Below are 22,737 nucleotides of genomic sequence, written 5' to 3' on the forward strand. Positions count from 1 at the left end.
CTTCTTAATCTTTCTTTTTTTTTTTGTCACAGACCCCCTACTATCCCTATGGATGCTTTCTCATAATTATATTCATAAATAAATATGAGAAATGCATAGGATTACTAGAGAATCCAGTTATATGCAAATACTTTTTGATTAGTGTTTTTAATTAATTTCTTTGCTTAGCTACATTGAAATTTCCAGGTATCTCTCTTCCTACCTCCCCTCTTTGCAATAGAAAAAGCCTCACAACAATAACAACAAAAAAAGATATCCTGCCCTACCAGGTAGGACTTGCATTTTATCCTAGTGTCAATAGAGAATCAAAGCAGGTGTTTGAGTAGGGGAATGTTACAATGAGATTTGTACATTAGGAAAATTATTTTTATACCTGCAGGACGAATTAAAGAAGGGAGAAGCCAGAATATGGAGCCCAATAGAGGCCATTAAAATAGTTCATTTAGATTATAATGGCCTGAACTCAGGGAGTGGAAAAATAGAGAACAAAAGGGATGGTTGTATGGAGATTGGAGATAACTGGGAGTATATAGGGAGTGAGAAAGGAGATCTACCAAAGATGACTTTAAGGTTCCAAGTTTAGGGAGTCTGTGAAGATAATAGTGATCTCAAGAGAAATCAGGAAGTTAGGAGAGGTGGACTTGAAGAGGAAGATAATGAGTTTGGCTCAGTCAATGTCATATCAGTAATAGCAGTAATTAATGTAAGTGGGAGTGCCTGCTTACCAGGAAGATTGAAGATGATGAATTAGAACTTCAGGGTCCTCAATTTAGGACTGGTTATATAGATCTGGGAAGTATCTGCATAGATATGTAAAACATTTCAGAGTGAATTAGGTCAGCAAAGAATGAATTATAGAGAGCCTTGGGAAACACCCATCTTTATGGAGTGGAAGAAGGATAATGAATTGGTGAAGGGGAAGTCTGAATTGGTAATACAGTACTGGTAAATTGATAATGAACTGGTTAACTGGAAAAGAAGCAAGCAGGTAGAAGAACCAAGAAAAAATGGCATCCTGGAAGCTCAAGGAAGGGAGAGTATCCAAATAGAGGGAGATACTAACAGTGCTAGAGGTGTTCAGGCAGAGATGGGATGATCATTTGGACAAGTTAGATGGGATTCTTATTTCAGTAGTGGTTGGACTACACCACCCCAGAAATCCTTTCCAATGACCAGCTTTTCTGTGTTGATAGTCTAGTAAATCTGAAAGACTTGAGTTCAGATTTGGCTTCAACAAAAGGACCTCTTCAGGTGAGATGATTTGAGTTTGTAATGGACCCATTCTGCATTTCTTCCAGCAACATAAGAATCCCATAACAGCCCTTTAAGCCAGGGAAACAGAGTCACAGAAAAATGAAATAATTTACTTAAGGTAATCAAACAAATTCCTGGGAAAGTTGGGGCTTGAAACTAGGTCACTCGACTTCAATGTGCTCTTTTCAACTATATCTCATTGCCTCCTGAATTCAAAATAGGGTTTTATGGGGCTAAGTAAAGATTTTTTGCATTAGGTGAAATAATAAAGGGACTGACATTGCTGGAAAGACAATTCCCTCTGGACTTTTGGGCTGAATGGTTTAATTGGTTGAATTGTAACGTTTGCCTGCACAGGCCAGTTGCCAACTTCAGAGCAGTGCAGTGAAAATGTCCTTGACCTGGAGTCAGGACACCTGGATTCCTGTTACAGTTCTGCTGTTAACTAAATCCATGAAAGGAACTATTTAATTTCTTGGATCCTCAGTTAGCTGGTTCAGTGTATAAGGTCTTGGACCTAGAATCAGAAAATCACGAGTTCAAATCCTGCCTCAGAAACTTACTAGCTATATGACGCTGGCCAAGTCACTTAATCTTTGTTTACCTCATTTTCCTCGTCTGTGAAATAAGGATAACAATATCATCTACCTCCTAATGTTATGGTGAGGATAAAGAGATAATATTTTTAAATTCTTTGCAAATCTTTAAAAGCTATTTTAATGTTAGCTCTCTTTCTCCTCTCTTCTTCTTTCCCCTTTCTGTCTCTTTTTCTTCCTCTATATACACATGTATATATTTATACACATGTAACTCCTTTTCCTCTTTCTTTGATTTCTTTGGATTATATGCTTATTACTGGTATTGTTAGGTCAAAGGATATGTAGTTTAGTGATTTTAAGAATGAAGATCCAAATTGCTTTTCAGATTGGTTGAATGAATCTACACAGTCCATTAATGTACCTGCATCCTATTTTCCAAATCTCTAAAGGGATGGGGGTTAGATTGGACTAGATGGTGTTTGAGATCCCCTCTAGGGCTTTTTCTCTCTCCTCCCTCTTTCTGTTTTCTTCTCCCCCTCTTCTTCCCAATTATAGGCACAGTCTCTCATTACACTAATTACATTGTTAGCTCCTTGAGAGCAAGGGCTGTCTTTGGCTTTTTTTTTTTGCCATCCACAGCACTTAACATAATTCCTGGCAAATAGGAAGTACTTAATAACTGTTTGTTGGTGGCTAACAGAAATATGCTTTGCATGACTTCATATGCATAATAGGCATCATATTCTTCACTTTTTCAATGAGTGGGGAAGGGATGGTGGGGGGAAAAGAATTCAGGATTCAAATTTTTAAAATGAATGTTAAAAATAATTAAATGAAAAAAAGTTTTTGAATGAGTGACTGCCTCCTAGCCTGCAGTTTGTCATTCTGTGACAGGAGATGCTACCATAAGGACACAGCTTCCCCACGTGGCAATGATTATGGCCCCCACACCACGGTCCGCTCCAGGTGTGGGAAGTTCCATAGTCCTCTCCCTTTTCAGCCTATCAGCGGCGTCGATGGTTTCGACCACTTTTCTTCAGCTCACAAAGCACGTGGAAATCACTCCCCATAACTCTCCACACGTGGTTCCTTCCACGGCGAGGGGCGGGGGCGGAGGTGGAGATGGGCGGGCCATCAACGGGGCGGGGCGCGCGTTCCAGGACGTCTATTGGCCGGGGCTGGAGTAAACATCCGGTATGGGCGTCGGCGGAAGTGTGAGCCGTTCCCGGCTGTGGTTGTGGCGAGGGGTATAGAAGGCGGGGTTGGGTCGGTTCCGGTCTAGGTCCGGAGCGCGGGGTGGACTTGAGAAGGGCTGGGCTGGGCGGCGGGCTGGCGGGCGGGCAAGTGGCCCGGCGGCATGGGCTGGTGCGCGGCGCGCTGAGGTGGACACGAGCCAGGGGCATGGCCGGCGCTCGGGCCGCCGCTGCCTCCTCTTCTCCCTCGTCCGGCTCCTCCTCCGCTTCCTCCTCCTCGTCGTCCTCGTCGTCTCCGCCACAGGAGCCGGGGCTTGTTGAGCTGCTGAAAGAGTTTTCCCGGACTCAGTACCGGGCCAAGGACGGCGGCAGCGGCGCGGGCAACGCCAAGGTGCGGCCGGGAGAAGGGCGAGGGACCGCGGGGAGCGGCAGCTTTGGGGCCAGACCCCTGCTCTCCTCCCCCCGCCCCCCCGCCACGCCTGCTTCCTCTTCCTCTTTCTGGTTTCCAAATGAAGCGGCAGTTCTTTGTTTCCCCCAAGCTCGGGGCTCTGGACTTCCCTGGTTAATCCCCTCTGGTTTATCTGCTGGCGCTTGGTCTGCCCGGTTAGAGTGGTATCCTCCTGAGGGCAGGAACTGGCTTTACCTTAAGAGCTTCGCACACAGTTAGTGCCTCACAAGTGCCTGTTGACTCGGTGCCTACAAGTCTTTCCCTTGGACATCTTTTAGATTAAAAAAAAAAAATCCTTTTCTTCTGGTTTAGGATTGATAATATCTGTCGGATCCAAGGCAGAAGAGCGGTCAGGACTGGACAGTGGAGTTATATGACTTGTCCAAGACGACACAACTAGCAAGTGTCTGAGGTCAGATTTGGACGCAGGACCTCCAGTCTCCAGGCCTGGTGCTCTCTGTCTTTTGTTTTCCTGTTAACTCTGGGCTTCTATCTCTAGTTCATGAAGTCAATTAGTTTTATGTCCATAGAGCATCTGACAGTTTTATCTGCTCTCACACACCCTCCCCCCCATGTTGGCTCCTGACCCCAGTCACTATAGTGTAATTCATCGAGGTCTCCTACCTTGTTTCCCCCAATAGAAGCGCTTCTTAAATGTTACCTATATTCGTTTGTAAAATGAAGGAGTTGAACTAGAAAGGGGCGCAGCCTTTTTTAATCTTAGTACTTTCTGAGACTATCTCCAATTTATCCAGTCTATATGTTTATACAAGCTTGCTTTGCCTGTTGTCTTTCCCGCTAGATTGTGGGTTCCTTGAGGGCAGGGATAGCCTTTTAAGTTTCTTTGTGTTCGCCCATAGCTTAGTTGAGTGCCAGGCCCAGCCATTGGTGCTTTATCAGTCAAGAGTCTCCTAACTATCTGTAAAATAAAGGGATTGAACTAGAAAGCATCATAGCTCTCTCTAATCTCAGGATTTTCCTTCTGAGATTATTCCCAATTTATCCTGTCTAAAGTTTATTTTGTGCCTTTTATTTTTTATTTTTTTGGGCATGTTGTCTCCCCTACTATTCGACTGGGCTTCCTTGCAGAGAGGTAGTATTTTGACTGACTTACTATCTCTAACACAGTGCCTGGCACATAGGAATAATTCAGTAAATTCTTGGTGCTTGGCAGAATGTGATATGGTTGTTCCAGTGCGCCAGTAGGTATTTCAGTGAATGCTTCTGGGTTTTAGGCAAGCTCTGGCTTGGGTCAGGTAGTTGCCTGTTTTCTGTACCTGTTCAGACATGCTGTTAAAACCTTCTGAGATTGCCGATTATTTATTAGCCCAAGGACTTATTCAGTTAGGACAAAGTATTCTATATCCCTCTGTACCTCAAAGTGTTGAGTGTGAATTTGATTTTCTGTTAATTCTAGCCATCTATCTCTATTTAATGGAGGGTCAATTTTATGTCCATAGAACATCTGAGGGTTTTATCTACTTCCAGAAGGCTCAGTGATGGAAATACCTTTAATATTTGCTGAAAATTCTATTATTAATAATAACTTTTTTATGTAGTCCTTTAAAGTTGATAACACTTTCTTCAAAATCCTAGTACAAGTATTATCCCTTTCATTTTTACTGCTTTGAAAGGGTAAATGACTAAGATCTCCTGAGGTCACATCTTTGTATTGTTATATATTATCTGTTTTGACACCTGTTTGAATCAGAATCAGTCACTTCTTTCCTTGCAGTCTTTGACAGGTAATATAAATCTTACCATTTCTTCTCCACAAGCCTTTCCCTAGCTTGTAGACAGAGCAGCTTCAAGGGATATCCACAAGCAATAAGTATCAAGAAGTTTGTGCTTAGATGGCTACCTCTAGACCAACTATTTGTCACTGCTTGGTGGCATGTCTGAAAGATCTAGGGCCAAGGAGTCTCCTGAATTAGGACAGATATGTTAATCTATAAATGCAATCTTGGCAAAGATTAGAAAGGGACTCTGGGTGTTTGTAAAAAGCAAATGTATAATTCACGTAAGTTAACCCATTATTACTGCATTCCCAGCTAAAACAGTGCTCTGTGCTTAGTTAGATTTTAATCTCTTTTCAGGTTGAACGAATTGAGAAGAGATGTCTAGAGTTGTTTGGCAGAGATTACTGTTACAGTGTGATCCAGAATGTGAATGGAGAAATCTGTGGCCACTATCCCCGGCACATTGTGTTCTTGGAGTATGAGAGCGCTGAAAAAGAGAAAGACACGTAAGCAGTTACTGATTATAGATATGTAAGGCGCTTTGTGAGATTCAGCTGTGAGGCTGGGGCTGCATTTGGGCAATAAACTAGTAATTGGGGTGTTGAATATTCTCATTGCTTTTTTTTCTTAGTAAGCTTCAGGAGTTGGATTTATATAGTATCAAAAAATGTTTTAAATGTCTTATCCCTGTTCTACAATTGAGACTTGAGCTGATTTAAAAAAAAACAAGCAAAACCCCAGCAATAATAACTTTAAAAACAAGACTCTAAGGCTTCAGAAAATCATAACTCGATGTGTAAACCTCAGTCATCAATTTGGGAACCGATAGATACAAGGAATATTTTACCTAGTTTGGGGCTAAAGAGCCCTGATAAAAGGGTCCATAATTCTTTAGGGGCTCCAAACAGGGTTTATACAGCCACTAGGAGTGTTCAGGAAGAGGAGGAATTATTGATGAGGCAATATGAGCTGTGTCAAATCACAATTCCACATGTACCCAATAGTCCTTAATACCTTCTTTTTTCTCCTAGACTTTCTTGAAGTCGTGTTATTTCTTTTGTTGTTGTTTTTAAACCCTTTTGTCTTAGAATCAATACTGTGTGTTGGTTCTAAGGCAGAAGAGCAGTAATGGCTAGGCAACGGGGGTTAAGTGACTTGCCCAGAGTCGAACAACTAGAAAGTGTCTGAGGCCAGATTTGAACTTAAGACCTCCTGTTTCAAGGCCTGGCTCTCAATCCATTAAGCACTCTGCTGTCCCTTCTTGCCCCCCCTCCCCCCAGTCATGTTATTTCTAATGGTTGACCTTTTATTTCCCCATTCTGGGTTTTAAAATTTTAAATTCTAGGCTCTTAAAGCTTAAAGAAAAGCCTTTCTAGGTCTTTTAGTTGCATTCTCTATTTAAACCCAACCCAACTGGTAGCTTCTTTAGGAGCCCAACAGCTCCTTTCCAAGAAAGGAGTGAGACATTAACCCAAATCAGTTTTTTAACTTAAGTTTATCTTTCCCTTTGTTGCCCTAATACAACATAGAAAGGTGGGGTTGTAGCACATCATTGCCACTCTGTCCATACTACTGGAAGTGGTTTTAGGGTTTCTGTGTTAAAGCATTTATACAAGAAAAGCTTGTAAAGTTAGTTTTTATAAGACTACATAATAAGGTGCTTGAGGTGGCAGTGAGAGTAGGTGTCACCCTTGAAGGGGAAATTAAGGGAAGAGATTGTACATGTAAAAGTAGAGTAGTATAATTTTTGTTTCTTAGACAAGTTTGACTTTGATCTTGTTAGCTGGATTTTTTGTTTTTAGACTAAGCTAAGTAACTGGATCAATTTTAGGAACAGTCTAGTAAGAAGGTTTGTGTCATTGCCTGCAATAGGGAAGCCACTCTAAACAGAACAGACAGAATTAAGGGAAGATCATTCTGCTCAGAGTACAGCAGGAAAATTCTCCATATTTTTTTTTCCACTGATGCTGCATTTAATGTTGGTGTGATACAAGTATAAGATCATACTAGATTGAGCTGAGATGTTTAAAAAGATGATTGAGTTTAGACAGAGCAGCCCTAATAGGGGTGTGGTAGTATTTTGGGCTGTTAATACTATAGAAATTTCTGCAAAAGACAAGATGGAGTTTTATTTAGCATACTAGGAAGGGAGTTGGAGTTACATAGCCAGCCACTAAAAATGGTTGTATTCATTCGGAAAACAGAAATAATTCTTTTGTCTTAGTCATGGTTTCATCCTCTACTACTTATTTTAGTTAGGAGGAAACAAGAAACTTAATCCCTTTTCAAGCTGTTTGCTATCCAATAAAGCCTACACCAGTCTTATTGGGGTATTTCAAAACTCAAACCAGTTCACTTCCCTTAGTATGTAGCTGTTTTCCCTGTATCTATAACTGAAAAACAGATGTTAATATGCTCTTTCCCCATTCTCTGCAGACCTACCTGGTTAGGACCTGCTTTCTAAAACTTAGAAACTTCCTAAGGAAAACATCCTAAATTTTTTTTAGATCTGACAGATTTTTTAAAGGATGGTCGTGAGAGGACTAGAGAATATAATATACAACTTTCCCCACAAGAATTTCAGAATTCCTCTGCCTTGTAGAGGAAAACAGTATTAAGTGAGGATCTTCTGGGGATAAGGGAAGTGTGGAGAGTTTGAAAACTGTGTGGTAATAGATCATGTTTACATTTTTAAATCTTGATTTTTATTGGCAAAATTATGTAGGAGAAAGGTTCTGACATTCTTTTATTAGGAAAAAAAAGTAAACTTGGTTTTATTCCACTCTAGATGAACTTCTGAAAGAGGAAATTGCAGAGTGATTTAGTACCTCCTTTAAAAAAAAATGTAACTAATAGACATTAGAAAAGGGCTTGGGTCCTAGGTGATCTGAGCTTTTCTTAAGAAGTTAAAAACTGTCAGTGAATTTAGTGTCTAGAATGAGTAGCAGAAAGGTGCTAATAAGGTACTGAAGAACTATCCTAAGCAATTACCTCTTAATATTAGCAGAAACAAGGCCTAATCAGATGTAGTGAAAATAGCAAGGAATGGCTAGTAAGATTGAAACATATTTAGAAGGGAAATTGATAAGTTAATAGGAGTTGGACAACATGAAATACATTTGTTTCCTACTCGCTAATGATGCATCATTGGTAACAGTTACCAGGAGTAGATGTACACAATTGGGGAGGAAAATTAACAAAACTTTTATAACTTTCCCTGTACCCTTAACATATATTAAATGATTAAAAACATCACAATTGTATCCCTCCCTACTTCTGTCTCACCTAATCTCTATTGGAGTGTAAGCTTCTTGCAACTAGAAATTGTTGTGTTCTCAGTTCTGGGCACATTTATTAAGAATAAATGCTTTTCTGGTCTGTAAAGGAAAAAAAAAGGATTCAGTTTCCCTTTTTTTTTTTAAATGGGGGCCAGAGGAGAGACTAAAGTATTGTTTCCCCTTGGCTACCTTCTCTTATGGGAAGTGAGTAATGGGTGTCAGTATAGTATATTTATAGGCTAAATAAACTATATACAACATGTGAAAGCAGGCCTCTATTTTGAGGAAATGATATTTGAGATTGTGTTCTGCTTTCAGTAAATGCTGAAACTAGTTACTGGGTGTATTGAGGGGGGCACCATTACTAAACTTAGAATCTTGGGCATTAGGCAAAAAGGCTGCAAATGCAGAGCGCATCTTCCTTGGTGACTGTCTCATCCCTTTCTCTGAGTCTTTTCTCTTCTGATTTGAGCCAATTTGTAGTCTGCCTCTAGACAACAACTGCTTATAAATCAGTCATATCTTTACTCCCAGCCATGTGGCCTGAGTACTAACCGACTCCTTTATGTTGAGCAGGTTTGAAAGCACTGTGCAGGTGAGCCGACTGCAGGACCTTGTCAATAGAAGCAAGATGGCCCGGTGCCGAGGGCGCTTTGTCTGCCCAGTCATCCTCTACAAGGGCAAGGTAAAGCTCTATGTGCTCCACATGAGCACATAGAAAGTGAAAGGATAGTGCTCTTGAGGCACTAGAGAACCCTCTGTGCAGGCTTTGCTGAGGGTAGGCCACCTTAAGCTTCACTACTTCCAAATCCACAGGGCAACAATATGAATACAACACTCAGGTATTTATAGACTAATATTAAGCCAATTAGGGATAAATTAAATGCTAAATTAGGTAGCTCTGATTATGAAGGAAAGAACAAGCACTTAAGCACCTTCTAAGTGCCCCATATGGTGCTAAGTGTTTTACAAATAGTATCTTGTTTGTTTTTAGGAATGAAAAGATTGAGCCATATGCATCGGAGTAGGATGAGTAGAGTCAGAGTTGGTGGGACCATGACTTGTAGAGGATAATATGGTTTTTTCTTTTCTAAATTAATTTAGCACGTTTTTCCAAAGTTACATAATTCATGTTCTTCCCTTCCCCTCGTTCCTCCCCCCCCCCCCAGCTGATGAGCAATTCCACTGGGTTATACGTGTATCATTGTTCAAAATATAGGACAGTGTATTATTGATCAGTTTGATATAAGAGAAAATGCTACATATTAAGCATATTGGAAGACACAGTTAAGTCTGTTATGTATGCAGGACATTAAAAAAGTTGGTTGAAAATTTGGATGTGATGGCAGTGGGGAGCAGTAGGTTCTTGATAGGGAAAATGTGGTTTTTTAAAATACTTTTAAAGTATTTTTTAGGAAAATTATCCTGGTAATGATTTACAAGATGAATTGAAAGAGGTTAAAAGCAGGGAAGCTAGCTTGGAGACTGTTAAGAGTAATCTCTGTAGGAGTGCCCTGGTTAGGATAGTAGGAGAATACGAGATTGTAGGGAAAAACAGGAAGACTTTTGGCTGGATTCTTTTTCTTTTATGTACAAAGCTGACCATCTTAAAGCTAGAAGACTGGAGAAAGGGAAGCCAGTTTGGAGAAAAACATTCAGCTTTGAACATGTTTGGTGTTAGGTGTTGGGTGGATTGGTACATTTAAGGTGAGAAATCATAGAAAATAAGAACTGGAGCCCAGCATCTGAGATTTATGTCGACTTGGCAGCCTTGAGCATAGTAGTAAGAGTAAAAGCCATGAAGAGCAGATGAATTTATGAAAAGAGTATATGTAGAACAGATGTTCTTCACCTGGTGTCTGAATTTGGTTTTTAAACTATTTTGCTAACTCTATTCCAGTAATAATTGGTTTCCTATGTATTTTCTCATGCATTTGAAAATCTCAATTTCAGAAGGGATATTGTACCAGACTGTCCAGGAGGTCCATGACACCAAGGTTAAGGATATGTGGTACAGGAGGAAAAAGTCTTGGGGGATTATGAACATAATGAGTATGATGAGAGCGAGCTGATAAAGGAGTTGTCTAACTTCAAGCTTGAACATTATACCCTGTTGTTTCTCAGGCACCCCTTATTCTTTTGTCCCCGCCCAAAAAATGTTTTATTTTTGCCTATCATTAGAAGTAAATAGTTTCAAAGCAAAAGACTTTTTGATCAAACAGCATGGCAAATAAAGTAGCAAAGATCAGCTCATGAATATAGGAGGTGTGGTCCCTCAAAAGTGACTATCACTAATGGGGTAGGTGGATTGCACACCCAGCAAAAACAAATGGTATGTATGATCATGACATGTTGTTCTTTGTCTTTTTTTTTTTTTAACCTTTACCTTTCATCTTAGAATAAATACTGTACGTTGGTACCAAGACAAAAACAGTAAGGGCTATTGACAATTCAGGTTAAGTGATGTAAAGATTAAAATTTAGGGGAGACTGAGGCAGGTAGAAATTAGTTTCTCTCTGCAAGGAGTATTATATTTTTGAGGTTTATTAAGGATTAAAGAAAATACAAGATAAGGAAAATGTGCCTAGGCCAGAGGCCTAGACAAGACCTCACCTACATTATGGAAAGAGCCACCTCTCCTCCAAAACGGAAGTCCAAAAAGAGAGAGCGAGCTCAAAAGCCTTTAAATCAGCTTAAGTACCTTCTCGATCTCGCCCACCTCAGAATTCCGTGAGATTACAAAGCATTTTGGGGAAGTGGAGCAAGGACTTGTGGGGATTGAAGTCCAGAGTTTAAATCTCAATTTTACAGTGACTTGGCCAGGGTCACATAAGTAGGAAATATCTGAGACCAAATTTGAACCCAGGAACTTCAGTCTCGAGGCCTGGTGCTCTATCAGTTGAGCTGCTTAGTTGCCCATTCATCCTTTGTTTTCAAATAGACCCAATCACATCATGTAATAGATATGGCTTCAAGCATAAATTGGATGTAAATGAGGTAGAATTGTGAAATCATCAACCTCGATTTCTTCCAGAGAGTCATCAAAATACAGTCAATACAGGTAGGACATGAGTCAAGCTAATGATTGATGGCCTGGGATGCAATGGATACCTGGCATCTTCAGTGTCTAACCAAACTTAAAGCACTCCTTAGTGCCTGCTTCAGCCTTTTTTTTTTAATTTAATATTTTTCTCCCATTTCATGTAAAAAAATTTTTTTGAACATTTTTTAAAATTTTGGGCTCTAAATTCCCTTCACCCTTCCTTCCTAATGTCAGGCAGTTCAATAAGACACACCTTATTCTAAGTAACTTCATTGTATTGCATTTTAAAATGAAATCATTAATGAAATGAGAAAATAATTCATATTATAGATTTATACATTTTAAGCTTAAGAAATTTCAGTCTACAATGCATCTGTTAGGATGTAATGTGCATTGGTAACAGTGATAATACAGACCAATACTGGATGCTCTTAATTTATATATTAAACACTCTGGAATTGAGAGATCTTCAACCATATAAGGAATGCTTGGGCATCCAAGGTTTGGTGAGGTGTTTTAAGAGACCCCTGATTTGTGATAGGAGATAGGAAATACAACTTCCTGTAGGCATTACTCTGCTTTTTTCTTCCAGTACCTTGCAATTTCATAGGCCCACATCATATCTTTTAGATTCATTTGCCTGGGGAAAAGAACTTTTTTACAAGAACTTTTACAGGATTTGTTTTGTTGGAAGATGTTGCAGCTTGTTCTTCTGGCAAAAATATATATTCTAAGTTAATGATACCTCTTTGGACAATGAAAGGCTTTAACTAGATCTCTAATGTTCTAGCATTTTAGCACAGGTGGATCATAAATAGAATATCAAGCTTTTCTTTACATAGACACCTCTACTTTTTGTGACTGGTTCCAATCTCTCCTTTTTATCTTCAGGCAATGTGGTAAAAAGAATATACATATGGGGATCAGGAGACTGGGATTTAAGTAATTTCTATAGGACAGTTGTTAGTAAGCCATCTAATCTTAGCCTTAGTTTCTCCATTTGTAGCTGGGAGGTGAGTGTTTGCAATTCTTCCTCCCCAGGCTTTGTTAAGAAGAGTGCTTTGTTAAATTGGGATTTGTTATTGCTTCACTGGAGGTCTTCAGGCAGAGGCTGCCTAGAGTACATGTGGAGGGTGCTGAAGAGGTGATTACTCTTTAAATAATGGACTTGATGGACTGAAGTTTTCTTCTGAAAAGTCCAAGACAAAAAGGAGAACCAGAGAAGCCAAGATAACAGAAGTAGAGGATTTGCCTTTTTTAAAACAGTGGGTCATATGCTCAAGAAGTTAAGAGGATAAGGAAAGGAGAGGCTCAATTTAGCTTGTAGTCAGTCACTGGTAAACTTAGATCTTGTGAAACTAAATTGTCAATAAACATAAAGCATATTCTGTGTGCCGGGTACTGTATTAAGTACTAGGGATACTAAAAGGCAGAAGACAATCCCTGCCCTCAAGGCATTCACAGTCTAATGATGGAAACAACATGCAAATAACAATGTAAGCAGAATAAATCACAAATAAGACAGAAGGCACTAGAGTTGAGTTTAGAAAAGTCTTTAGTTGGGTAAGCCAGTAGGCAGAAATGAGAAGGGAAAATATTCCAGGCTTGGAGGACATCCTTTTAATGCCCAGAATTGAGAGATGGAGTATCTTCTTTGTAGAACACACTGGAGGTCGGTGTCACCAGATTGAGTACAGGGAAGTAAGGTATCAGAAGCCTAGAAAAGATAGAAAGTAGAATTTTTGAAGGACTTAAATGCCTTGTTGTGACATTTAATTTTGTATTTGATCTTGGAAGCCATAAGGAGCCATTGGAGTTTATTGAATTAAGATAGCAATGTGATCATGAAAATGGCTTTGTTACTACAGGAAGTGTCGATATGAGTATTTTATGTATACAGGACCTTTCTGCCTTAATTTCTTTGGGAATATGTAACCAACAGTGGAATCTCTTGTGTCAAAGGGAATGGACAAAGAAAATTTGGCAACTGAATGAAGTGTAGATTGGAGTAAAGAGAGATTTGAGCTAGGCAAACTCACCAACAGGCTATTGCAATAATCTGCCAAATTGTAGCAAGGTAAGAGAATTTATGGATAGGACATAGTGAGCAGGATTAGAAGTATATTTCTGTAGTTTGTTAGTGAAAAGCAGACAAACTAGTACCTAAAAAGAGAAATAAGTTTAACACAAAGGTTGGCACCTTTTTGAAGATAAAGGGAAGGCCTGTTCCATCAGATATGCCTAGATCTTTGATAAATTACACCTTCTACAGGTGGCATATAAGTGGCTTGTTGGCATCTACTTCTGAGTGGTAGAACTGAAATTGAAGATCCTATTCTTTCCTACTACATTCACACTTTATGCTATTGTATGCTGCCTCCTTGTGTACACTGGGCTTCAATGCACCCTGCTCATGTCTTAATTTATTGGAGAGAAGAGCCTATGTCAAGTAGCTGAGAACTTAAAAAAAAAAATGGATTTCAACCTTTACTAGAATTTTGCTCAACAACTTAATTGCCCTTCATCAATTCAAGTTAATTTGGCCAGCTGAGCTGTGTTCTCAGGTACCAAAAGAAGTAGGTGCAATTGCTGAGAGAGCTCTAAAATATTATGGAATATGAAAAGTGTATCAGACAATTAGAGAAGGACAAATCAGATTTTTTTTAAACCCTTACCTTCCGTCTTATCAGTACTGTGTATTGGTTCCAAAGCAAAAGAGTGGTAAGGGCCAGGCAATGGGAGTCAAGTGATTTGCCCGGGGTCACACAGCTAGGAAGTGTCTGAGGCCAGATTTGAACCTAGGACCTCCCGTCTCTAGGCCTGACTCTCAATCTACTGAGCCACCCAGCTGCCCACTCAGATTTTTTTTTTTTAAGGAAGGGAATGGAATCTAGACATTTTAGGCAGCCATTGACTTTGACTTAATTTCCTGGGAAAATTCTATAACTTGATTTTTTTTCCCCTCTCTTTTATATTGCCTTCATATCCATATACATCTCTCCCTTCTTTATGGAACCATTCCTTGTAAGGGGAAAAAATAAGTTCAACAAAGCCAACATTTTAACCCAGTCTCACATATGCAGTTGTCACACACTTAAAGTCCTCCTGCCTTCTGCAGAAAAGGGGAGGCAAATTTTTCTGTTTGTTTTTGAAACCAAACTTGATCATTATAATTACTCACAGAATTATTTTTTTCTTTCTATTTCCATTATTATATAGTTTTCCTAATTCTGCTTACTTTACTCTGTATCAAGCTTTCCACATTTCATTCATATTCTTTGTTTCTTGCAGCATAGTAATATTCATTACATTCATGTGTCAGTTTATCCATCTCCTGATCAGAAACTTAAAGCTGAAAAGGACCTTAGAGGTCCAACTCGTTTCAGTTGAGGAAACCAAGGCACAGAGGATAAATAATTTGCCTATAAGTGTTTGAAGCAGGATTTAAAACTTGTTTTTCCTGACTTCAAGTCCAAAGCTCTATCTACTGTATCATGTTCCCTGAATCTCTTTGGACATCCTACTCTTTCCAGGCCTTTGTTACTACAGAAAGTGTTGCTATTTGTATCTTATGTATATGGGACCTTTCTTCCGTGGGGATATGTAACCAACAATGGAATCTCTTGTGTCAAGAGGTGTAGACATCTAGTTATTTGCTGAGCATAATTCCAAATTGCTTTTTCTTTAGAACTACTTTTAAAGGGATGGTTAGTGAATATCTAGAAAAGGAAACAGTGATCAAAAACCTAGCATGGCTTTGTTGGGAACAGATCTTGCCAGAGTAACCTTATGTCCTTTTTTTTTTCTGACAGAATTTCTAAATGGATCAGGGATGTTTTGGCTGTTTGACCTTAACAAAATATTTGATAGTTTAAGGTTGGCTTCGTAGAATAAGCTGTTGTTAATAGGATGCATGCTGGTACATTTAGGTAGATTCATAACTGGTAAAATGACCAACTCTCAAAAGTCATCATATTGGTTCAATATAAACTTAAAGAAGTATCAAGTACATATCCAGGACTTTTGCCCTGTGCTATTTCACATTTTTGTTAACAACTTGGATAAAGGCGTAAATGATATACTCAGCAAATCTGTAAATTACACAAAAGGGAAATTAATGATTGATAGTCTAGATCCCAAAACAGCCTTAACTGGCTATTCCATTGGACCCAATCTATCAGATCAAATTTAATAATAATTTTTAAGTGTTTACATTTACTGCAGAACAAAACTAACCAACTAAATTTTACAAATTTAAAATAGGAGAGGTATGGCTAGATAGTATTTTTCTCTGAAGACTGGAGAGGTAGGGTGGGGTTTTTAGATGGGAAACATATGATATGGCAGTCAGAATAGGTAATGTGATCTTAGACTTAAGGAGAGGCACACAGCTTCCAAAAATAAGATGGTAATCTTCTTGCTCCTGTCAGTCCATAAGCAAAATATATTCCCTTCTGGAGCCTGTACCTTGAGAGGTTGTTGTTAACCTGAAGAGTACTCAAGGGTGGGCAATCAGAATTAGGAAGGACCTCAAGGTCATGCCATATGAGGATCAATTGAAGGACCTGAGGAGTTTTAACTTACAGAAGAGAACATCAGTGGAGATCCTAGCTACCTTCAAAAAGTTGAAGAGCTCTCATGGGTGGAAATAGCAGAGTAGATTTGAGTAGAGCTGGATGCCAGCTTGTGAGGGAAAGTTTTTGTTGGCTAAACAGTAAGATCCCATTCCAGCTCTGAAATTCTGGGAATATACATGTTGAATAAAACTAGATCACTAACAGCAATAATTATAGCAAAAAATACTTACATATAGGTAAAAAAAAAATCCAGAGCAACAAGGACACTATGGGTTACTTAAAAAATAGTTTATAGACACAATTCTAGTCATTTCTTTCATTTTGTGGACTTCTCATGCTCTTTCTTGTGTATTTGTTCGTGGGACTTTATTTTAAAGAGAGATTATCCATGTTTTGATTCTCGGTAGTGTTTGAAGGCTTCAGTCCATGCTGAATTATATATGCAGCCTTGTTGATCAATTTTTGAAAGTTCTTGATTGACTTTGGATTTGGGAAATCTAAGTCTAGCATGCCTTTCCCAATTACCATAACCGTTTACTTTTAGGATGAACCTCTAATTCTGAAAACGTTTATTACTTCCAGCATATTTGCAGATCAGCAACCCTAGCAGGATGGGGAGAGTTGTATGGACGCACTGGGTTCAACTATATCTTCTCAGGTGAGTGCTCAACAAAAATCTCTCTGAATGAGAATGATGTAGGTTCTAAAAATTTCCATTTAGCTTGCCTCTCCTTCTCCATGATAGTGGGATGGGAAAGAAGAGGGAGGGAGAGAATCAGACATCCTCACCAGGAATGAAGTCATTTGACAATGGGCATGTAGCAGATATCATAAGAATTATCTTGAACTTAAGGAGCAATTGCCCTGGAAAGTGTTAGAGTAAAAATGTTTTCTTAATATGGAGCTACAATTTCTGTGTAGTCTATGCCACTGATAAGAGAACGGTGGCAGAACTTCCATGTCTTTCAGTAATAGAATCCTGACTAATACAGAATATTCTTTCTCTGACAGGGGGTTCAGATGATGCTTGGGCAGATTCAGAGGACATTGCAGAAGATGACTGTACACTTCGGTCAGTATTGAGTTGAAGTTGGGAAGAGTTGAGGGAGAGATTAATTCACTCTCTATTTTGCAAGGCTTGAGTGCCCATATGCAAGGTATTGACTGAACAAAGGGAAATGGTACAGGGAGTACACTAGATTGAGGCATGGTTCCTACACTTGAAGTCCTTGTAGTTTAGTAGGACTAGAATTTGTTAGACTATGGCAAATCAAAAGTATAAACAGTATGTTTTAGAGTTCAGAATCAGAAGACCCTTTCCAAGTAAGAATGCAAAATTAAAGTGAATGTTTTCTTCATTTCCTCCCTATAGCTGCTCACCTAGAATAAGTGACACTTCTTAAAAGTTGGATTTACTGTTTCTCACCCACAAATTCTTTTACTCTTGAACATGGGCTTTTATAGTTCTTTTGATTGGGAGAAATCATATCTGATAAAATAGTATAGAAAGCTGTCTTTCATTTTATTTCTTTGCTCTACTTAGGGATATGAGGGAAGGGAAAGAGAAGGGAGGAGAAGAAACTGACTAGTTGATTTTCTAAATGTGAAATAAAACCTAGCTTTTTCTAGGCAGAATTTTAATGGCTATTTGAAAGGCTATCACATGACATAGTCCTTTTAAGGGAAGGGAGTTGGGGATGGCATGAAGGGGAAGCAACCCTCATCTAGAAAGGACAGTATAGTTCTAGTAGTAAAATAAGGTATTGTGTGAGCATACTAACTTGAGTTATCCTCTGGAATAGATGAAGAAATTGTAACTTCCTTTGTTGCTTCTTATATTCTGTGACTGTAGGCAAGTTACTCCTCTGGGCCTCATTTTTTTCATCTGCAAAATGAAGAAATGGAGAGCTCAAATGAACTAAGATCATAGGCTCTTGGAGCTGAAAGAAAATAAAGATATAATCTAGTCCAACTCTCATTTTATGAAATGGGGAAGTTAGGGTAAAGTGAATTGTTTAGGTCTAGGAAGTAGGGTTTTGGAGATTAGGACCTGTCTTCTGTCTTATGGTTCAGTGTTTCCTGTATCTTATATTGTCTTTTTCTCAGAGCCTTTCTAACAATAAGTGCACTTTCCTATTAAGTCCTCAGATGCTTTCACATGTACCTTCTGGCCTACCCATGAGCCAAGGAGCCTTGCTTTTGCTTGAGTGGTAGATCTCTCAGTTCATCAGATCTAAGCCTGATCCAGATGTTAATAACCACACTCTTCCTGACCAATATTTGGATGGGAGGGGGAAGAAAATGGAAACGATAGATGTTATGAAAAGAGAATTTAGTAATGGCTGTTTCATTTTTCCAGCCTTGCCTAGCTTTGTGGTGAATCAAAGGGATGATAGGGAGCATAAACTGCTTTGAAGTTTTAGACAGCCTAAGGAACAGACAAATGTTATCTTTGTCTTGTTGTACAGAAGTATTAGGCTAGATGAATGGATCTGCTATTTTCACAAACAATTGATAAGGTAGCTCTTAATCTGTCTCCTGTTAGGCATTTCATTTGGTTTTTAAATTATATAGATTGAAAACTGACTTAAGGGCCCTAAACAAAAGTAGAAGATAATCTCATATAAATGAAAGTCTCATTCCCCCAGCTTGGCTCATGTCAGCTCGTTAAGACTATCTTAGACTTGTCAGAAATAGTTTGCTTCCTATTTCCATGCTCCGCAATTGCCATTCTTTGAAATGCATCTTTTTCAAAAGTCATCCTTCATCTTAGTACTCCATAGAATCAGTTGGTTACTTGGCCTTCAGTCTTTGGATAAATAGAAATTCCCCTCTTTCTATGTGAAACTTGCCATCCTGGTATTCTTTGTTTCAGAAGTGCTGACAATCAACTTTTTGATAAGGTTAGAGGACATGACATCAAATTGCTTCGATATTTATCAGTCAGATACATCTGTGACCTGATGGTAGAGAACAAGAAGGTTAAGTTTGGCCTAAAGTGAGTATGGTGTATAAGCCCACACGAAAACAGATATGTGAGGAATGACTACAGGAATGATATTATAGTACTGAAAAAGGCAATTTAAGACTGTCACCTATCCCCTCAATCTTAAAACTAAATTCATCTCGAATAAAATTTCCTACCTTTTATAAAACTTAAGAACTATGAGGGGGCAGCTGGGTGGTTCAGTGGATTGAGAGCCAGGCCTAGAGATGGGAGGTCCTAGGTTTAAATCTAGCCTCAGACACTTCCCAGCTGTGTGACCCTGGGCAAGTCACTTGACCCCCATTGCCTAGCCCTTACCATTCTTCTGCCTTGGAACCAATACACAGTATTGATTCCAAAATGGAAGGTAAGGGTTTAAAAAAAATGGTTCAGAAGTGATGCATACCAAAGGCCAGTGTGCCAAATAGCAACAAGTAATTTGATAATCTGGTACAGCCTTACAGTCAACCTTTTCTTTTATGTTGTTTTGTTTTGTTTTTTGTAATAACCCTACCTATGTAGAATTAATACTGAGGGGGCAGCTGGATGGCTCAATGGACTGAGAGCCAGGCCTAGAGATGGGAGGTCCTGGGTTCAAATCTGGCCTCAGACACTTCCTGGTTGTGTGATCCTGGGCAAGTCACTTTAACCCTCATTGCCTTTAAAAAAAAATACTGAGTATCAAACTTAAGGCAGAAGACTGTTAATGGCTAGGCAATTGGGGTTAAGTGTGAGGTCTGATTTTAATTCAGGGTCTCCTATCTCTAGGCCTGACTTTCTATCCACTGAACCACCTCACTGTCCCTGTAGTCTTTATTAAACAGATTACTGAATCCTATTTTTCTCCTTTTAATATTTTATGTTTATCTTTGATCATGTTTGTATATAATGTCATGGGTTGGAGAAGGAGGCAGATCTGATATCACACATGTGACTCCAGATATGTGGGAACTGCTCTGAGCCCTAAGATTCAAATGGAGCTGTACTCTCACTTCCCTTTACACTCTCACCCATTGCTATGGTATTAAAAAGAAATCACTTTTGTCTCTTTTGGTCTGTGAAGATAAGAAGGAACAAATCAGAAATTGAATCTGATTCACATTGTCTTCCTGTCTTAGTGTCACTTCTTCTGAGAAAGTGGACAAGGCGCAGCGATATGCCGACTTTACACTTCTCTCCATCCCATATCCAGGTATATATCCATCCCATATCCTTTGAGACCACATGAATGTTGAATTCTGGGAGGTTAATGACTAGGCATTTGATACTGGGCGTGAATGAAACTCAGACTCCTCTTTCTGAATGGTAGCTGGCCCTTTGTGGGTGTGATAGTGTTGGGCATTTCTGGTTAGAGATGACTTATTGGTGAACACTTCAGTGTATCAGGGTTCTTGGGGAACTATAGAGTGTGGTGGCTAACAATAACCAAATGATATACTGAAGCTTTTGATTATGTATGTCTTGCTAAGCTGAGAATGATGGAAAGGAGGAACCAGAAAGGGAACAGAATATATTCAACCAGTTATCTTCTCTTGGCTATAACCACCTTTGAAGGAGATATTTTGTGATATCCTCCTTTAATTTGGGCTGTCTAAGGTGATTTGCATAAGAGCAGCTCTGGCATAGTCAGAGGCATAGGTTGGCTCTGGAAAGTGAAATCCAAATAGCATGGTAAGGGAAGTAAGATCAGACATTATCGAATGTGATCACTTGGGGACTTCTAGTTTTGGAGAGAACAAGTAAATAATAAATCAGTCCTCAGTAACAATTTATACTATGTTGTAAAATAACATTGGTGGTAGACAAATGATGCTGTTCGATGCCTAGGTCATAACTCCGGAATTGAGGAACTAATAATGTTCCATGTTATAACACTGCCTTCTAAATAAATGTTTGAAGGAGGAGATGAGGGAATAGTGGGAAGAGTTCATCAGTACATGACTGAATCTCTCAGCTGATTATACCCTTATTGTATCTTATTCCAGATTCCTATATACATACATGTTTTCTTCCTGGCCAGTGTTAGTAGTTGAGCCGACCTAGACTCTATCATACAATTTCAATACCTCTCATTTTATGAAAACTGAAACCTAGGGAAGTTAAATAACATGCCCAAGGTTATACATGTAAGTGGTAGTCCTGGGTCTTCTCCAGTTACAAATCTAGTGAGCAAGTCTACACTACGAGTGAGCAAATCTATACTACTACACTACTACTAGTGAGCAAATCTACGCCACACTACCCTGTTTAATATAAAGGATGACCCCTAGTGAGGGGGATGTGTTTAGCAATCAGGACTGGCTTGAGTTACAATAATGAACCTATTAAGGAAGGAATTTGTTAGATCCCTAAGCCAAAATGGTGGAGAAGGAATAACTTAACCCCTTCTGTGCCATTATTCTCAAACACTACCTCAAAGATGACTAACCCTCACTATTTTACCCAGGTTGTCTACATTACAGCAGGGTACATAATCTATATGTACTTACATGGAAATCTCCTCCTGGAGAAATTTCAAAAAAAATTACTTTCTTAATTGAGAGCCATAGTTCTTGGTCTTTTCCCTTCTCCTTTGTCTCTGGTCAGGCCTAGATTCCTCTTGCTAGAAGGATGAGGTAGAGATAGGTTCAGAATGCTGATCAGTCCTAATAGGTGTGCCCTTTCCAAAGATGGAAGCTGATCCACATAGGTAGCTCCAAATCAACTGAATGCCTGAATTTATATTCCTCACTTTAGAAAGGGGGTGGGGTAGCTACCACTGTTCAAAGAGGTCTGAGATAGTGAACTGCTTTCTGTGTTCTAGATTAAAACTACAACATCAATTTAGAGCTATTGAATTTAGGGTCTAGTCTAAATCCCCCTTAAAGTAAGTGTCAGAGCACTCCCACTTATTTAGGGGGACATAGAAGTAGAATCATCAGGAAGTTTTATTTTTCCTTTAAGCAGATTGTGATTTCATACCTCTCACCTGGATTACTTGTCTTTTTACTTGTTAACTTTGAAGGACTTTGTGGAAATAAACATTGTGCATTGCCCTGGGTCCTAAATGTAATTTCTATTGATCTCTTCAAGAGCTATTTTAGAAGTGAGGCTCTGATCTGTGCTGAGCCTAGGTCCTCCTTTTTGTGATGATTTGAGCTTCTAGATTTTGGAAAAACAATATATTTCACAAGAGCTCCTAAGGTAATTGACATCTCTAAATTTGGGCTTAGTGTCTCATTCTGATTTCCCAGTGAGGTCCCCAAGAATAGCCTGAAGTGTAGCTGAAGATTACTTTCTGACATCTCAACCAAAAGCAATCAGAAGCAAGGCACTGGGGATTAAAGTGGGGAAGTTGGTGTGTAACCAGAACTGAACAGTAAATTATTTCCATCTGTGTTCTGATGAAGGTATTTTCCAGGTTCATCTTCAAGTTCCCTTCTCAGAAGGGACCTTTGATCTTCCCCATAGGAGTCCTGAATATGAACTTATTCAGTGTTCAGGGCATGGCAGCCTTCTGAGGACTTTGGTATAGTGGAAGGAGGAAGGTGCTAGATTTGGGATCAGAGACCTGAGTTAAAGTTCCAGCTATATGATATTGAACAAGTCACTTCTATGCACCTTCGGTTCTTCATCTGTAAAATGGAAATGATGCCTTTTACTAAGTAGTTATGTGGCTTATTGGATAGAGCTATAAACCT

General features: G+C 39.2%; 1 protein-coding gene across 9 annotated transcripts in view; it reads left to right on the forward strand.

Annotated features, from left to right (window-relative positions):
* Positions 1–2,978: 2,978 nt before the first annotated feature.
* The window catches only part of MTMR14 (myotubularin related protein 14), a 45,738-nt gene continuing 25,979 nt past the window's right edge, over positions 2,979–22,737 (forward strand). For 3 of the 9 annotated variants that reach the window (XM_007500169.3, XM_001365119.4, XM_007500174.3), the window contains exons 1-7: positions 2,989–3,377; positions 5,531–5,679; positions 9,028–9,136; positions 16,654–16,729; positions 17,083–17,143; positions 18,947–19,069; positions 20,176–20,249. In XM_007500169.3, coding sequence (XP_007500231.2) covers positions 3,195–3,377; positions 5,531–5,679; positions 9,028–9,136; positions 16,654–16,729; positions 17,083–17,143; positions 18,947–19,069; positions 20,176–20,249 — 775 coding nt within the window. In that variant the 5' untranslated portion in view covers positions 2,989–3,194. Of the gene's footprint in view, positions 3,378–5,530; positions 5,680–9,027; positions 9,137–16,653; positions 16,730–17,082; positions 17,144–18,946; positions 19,070–20,175; positions 20,250–22,737 lie in introns of those variants that run through there. The other 6 variants (XM_007500170.3, XM_056804593.1, XM_007500171.3 and 3 more) reach the window with 4 other exon arrangements.

This window comes from Monodelphis domestica, chromosome 7 (assembly GCF_027887165.1).
Source record: "Monodelphis domestica isolate mMonDom1 chromosome 7, mMonDom1.pri, whole genome shotgun sequence".
NCBI lineage: Eukaryota > Metazoa > Chordata > Mammalia > Didelphimorphia > Didelphidae > Monodelphis > Monodelphis domestica.